Here is a 3,623-nt window from a genome sequence, read left to right as displayed (position 1 = left end):
TGAATTATAATGTATTGTAAAAAAAACTATTAGTTTATTAAAAATAATTATTTATACAGGGTGTCTGGAAATTACCGTCAAATGTTTCGTGCGTGGGTAGAACAAACTATACTGAGTCGAAAAGTCCTGTACCATTTTGCGGTGTCAGCAATAGTTAACGAGATATTAACGTTTAAAGATAGTCGAATACTTGCGTCCGCTCGACTTACTATTGCCGAAGGTACGGCCCACCGAGCGCACGCCGCGCGGGCCGCGAGGAGCAGGGACGGCCTAGCAGGCGCGCCGGGCCGTTCGAGCTTAAAGGCTCGCGGCGGTGAGCGGGGCACGCTTGCCACACTCCCCGCGCGCCAAACTATCGATGACGGCACTTTGGAAATAATATCTCGACATACAGCGCGCAAGCCGCGAGGAACGGAGATGGCCTAGCAGGCGAGCCTCTAAGCTCGAACGGCGCGGCGCGCCTACTAGGCCATCCCCACTTCTCGCGGCCCGCGCGCCGTGCGCCTACTGTGGGCCGTACCTTCGGTAATAGTGGATCGGGTGGACGCGCGTATTCGGCTATCTTTAAACGTTAATATCTCGTTAATTATTGCTGACACCGCAAAATGGTACAGGACTTTTCGACTCAGTATAGTATGTTCTACCCACGCACGAAACATTTGTCGGTAATTTCCAGACACCCTGTATATTTCAGTTTTATCCAATTCTCTGAGATTATAAATTATATCTAGTTGCTCAGGTATTGTTGATGCACAAAATAGTGAAAATTTTTCTTTATTCGAACTATAGTTTTCATTTAAATGTCTCGTTTTCCCTTGGGATACACTGGGTACTGCCTCGCACCGCACCAGTTATGTGTAAGCACTATACTCACAATCAGCTACTACTAGAGTGGTGCACACCATGGTGCACATTACATCATTATTACGCTAAAACTCTGTTCCCGCTTGACTTCCATTTTCAAATTTTAAATGTCACACTGGCTCTACACTGTCCCTTTGAGACGGTGTAGCAAAATCCCACTTCGTGCATAAAATTTGCTACACCGTAGCCATGGAAACACGGTACACCGAATGAGTGTTGCACTAGTAGACGATAATGCAGTCTAAAGAAAACGCTATAATTAGTAATTTTCACACACGTGTGCATTTATACATTTATTAATTAGAGAAATTGAAGAAAAAAGTCTATGGCCTATCAATCACCTGCTGTTCTTATTTTGTTGTTTCGCAGGATACTTTATTAGTATATGTTCGTCAGAAACTAGAACACGTGGAAAATGTAACGTGCAGAATGAACAAAACTGAATTTGACAAATAATTTCTTTTTAAAAAATCTCTTTATATGAGTAATTATATATCTACGATTTAAATATAAGAATTACTGAACTAGATAGAAATGATAGAATAGATTTAGAAATAGAATACTTAAATGTGATATAAAATCAATTTTTAAAAAAATGAATCGAGTAGTATACAATACTATTTGTAAAATTATAATATTACATATGAGAGTAATTATATAGAGCATATAGAGCAACAGGGAATTAAATCCTGTATTCGTAACGTCTTATATTTTATGAATTATTAGGGATAGCAAAAAATTTTAGATAGAAATTTGAAGGAAATAAATTGATGTTATTTCTTCATAATTATAAACGCATTTTGAAAAACATCACAATATTTGAAAAATATCTCTTATTTTCTTTTAAGTAAAATTACATTTTTTTTAAACGAAAAACAACAAATGTGAATTAAGATTTTGTGTAAAAAACATGAACTAAAAAGATTTCGTTAGTTATAACATATAAAAATTTAATTTGTTATATTATAATCGTTTTAATCCTTTTATCCTGATTTTATTGTAGGTAGTGCCAAAAAGGGCGGCTCTGTTATTCGATCAATTAATGGTAGCTCTACAGAAGGTTGTTGATAATCAAGGAAAAGGTTCAGTTGGAAGCAAAACTTCAGTTGGAAGTAAAGGTTCAACTAGAAATCAAGTTTCAATTGGAAGTACAGGTATAAGCAAGCCACCAGCACATCATTTCCAAGCCGTCAACTCGGAAATCGTCCCTATGGTGGATGACCAAACGGTAGCGAATTTGATATTAACTGTTATTCGAAACGATCCTAATAGCTCGAGCCACATTGTAAGGCAACTATACATTTCTTCACTTTTCATATTTTTATTATAATTTTACACATTCCTGTAAATAACATTATTTACTATAGTACATATTTTAGTATTAAAATAAAAATAATTTATCCTTGCAGTACAATACAAACAAAATTCATATATAGAATACAATGTGGTTTGAAAGCTCCCGCGCATAGCAACCTCTGCAAGAAATTATCATATCAATGGCGCATTCTTTTGTACGTACTTTGGTATTAATTTCTTAATAAAATAGTAAAATGTAATAAAATTAATTAAATATAATAAAATTATTATACAAGGCAAAATAAGTAATAGAAAAAATAATATGAGATCAAAACAGTATGAACGACAAATCAATAATAAAGAAATGTTCGTACATTTGTGCGTGCGGGCCAGTGTGTCTGTGTGTCACCACTAAAATTTAATTATAATACTATAGCTATAAAATTTAATATGAGTGTATTTACATCCGCATTTTTCCTCGTTTCCAGATGGATCTGCAACGACGCGCACTAGCCCAGAGTGAGCTCTTCTGGCGCTGTTACTTCAATGCCCTCGCATGCTTTAAGAAGAAGTGATAATGACCACACCGCCGTCAGTTCTCCTCAATTCCCAAAGATCGAAAGAGTGCGCGAAATTTCGTATTATTTCCTCGACTTAGCTGCAACAGCACGACGAATAGCAGTGCTTTCCTAGCTAGAGGGTCACGAAAAGAAGTGAATGTAAAGTAGCACAAATTCGCATGATTATGGCCGGTATTCATAGTCGGAACTTATATATAAGACTGTCTTAAATACAGTTTTAAGATGTCATGAACCAATCAGAGTCGTATTAGCATTTTAAGACATTACTTAAGACGATCTTAAAATAAAAATGGATTATGAATACCGCCCTATAATCGTATTTGGAACGTCGAAATGATTCTCCTTCAACTATTTTTTTGTCGCGCTAAATCCAGTAAACACGAACTAAAAGTAACGTATCAATGTCATAATTTCACATTCAACAATGTAACTCGTATGTAACATACGTGTTATATTATACTTATATCGTAGAGTATGAATTATAACATTGTTATGTATCTGTTAATTAATGGTTACTGGGAAAGGATACCTCTGCTATTCTTTCCAGCGGCTGTATCGTTACATATCGTTGCCCCATTTTCTCCATCACGGATCATATGCAACATGTCGAGAACCTATACTTAGTCTTTTCCTCTTGCTTATAAAGTAACGATTGAAAATCTATCCATTAAATAACTCTCTTTAAGCATATCAACCAAAATGAAATAATTTGTTATAAACCTAAATTATGTGAGTTTCTTCGATATCTGTTCTTGCGAGTTACTTCTAGATATAGGTATTCTTATTCTCTATTACATTATTCTTTGTCTTTGATGCTAATCGATGAGCATGTTTGAAAAATACATACAATTTTCATAATATCGTCTTGTTGCTGCTGTTTAC

At 35.5% G+C, this 3,623-nt stretch overlaps 1 protein-coding gene across 1 annotated transcript; it reads left to right on the top strand.

Annotated features, from left to right (window-relative positions):
• The first annotated feature begins 1,507 nt into the window (after positions 1–1,507).
• Positions 1,508–2,894, top strand: LOC108763669 (uncharacterized). Its single transcript, XM_018511506.1, has 3 exons — positions 1,508–1,513; positions 1,868–2,092; positions 2,649–2,894. Exons 1-3 carry the CDS (start codon positions 1,508–1,510, stop codon positions 2,733–2,735), a joined length of 318 nt encoding a protein of 105 aa, XP_018367008.1. The 3' UTR covers positions 2,736–2,894.
• Positions 2,895–3,623: the final 729 nt, after the last annotated feature.

The sequence above is a fragment of the Trachymyrmex cornetzi genome, unplaced genomic scaffold (assembly GCF_001594075.2).
Source record: "Trachymyrmex cornetzi isolate Tcor2-1 unplaced genomic scaffold, Tcor1.1 scaffold374, whole genome shotgun sequence".
Classification (NCBI taxonomy): Eukaryota; Metazoa; Arthropoda; class Insecta; order Hymenoptera; family Formicidae; genus Trachymyrmex; species Trachymyrmex cornetzi.
Note: the sequence above shows the minus strand (reverse complement) of the source record. Positions and strands in the feature narration are given on the sequence as shown.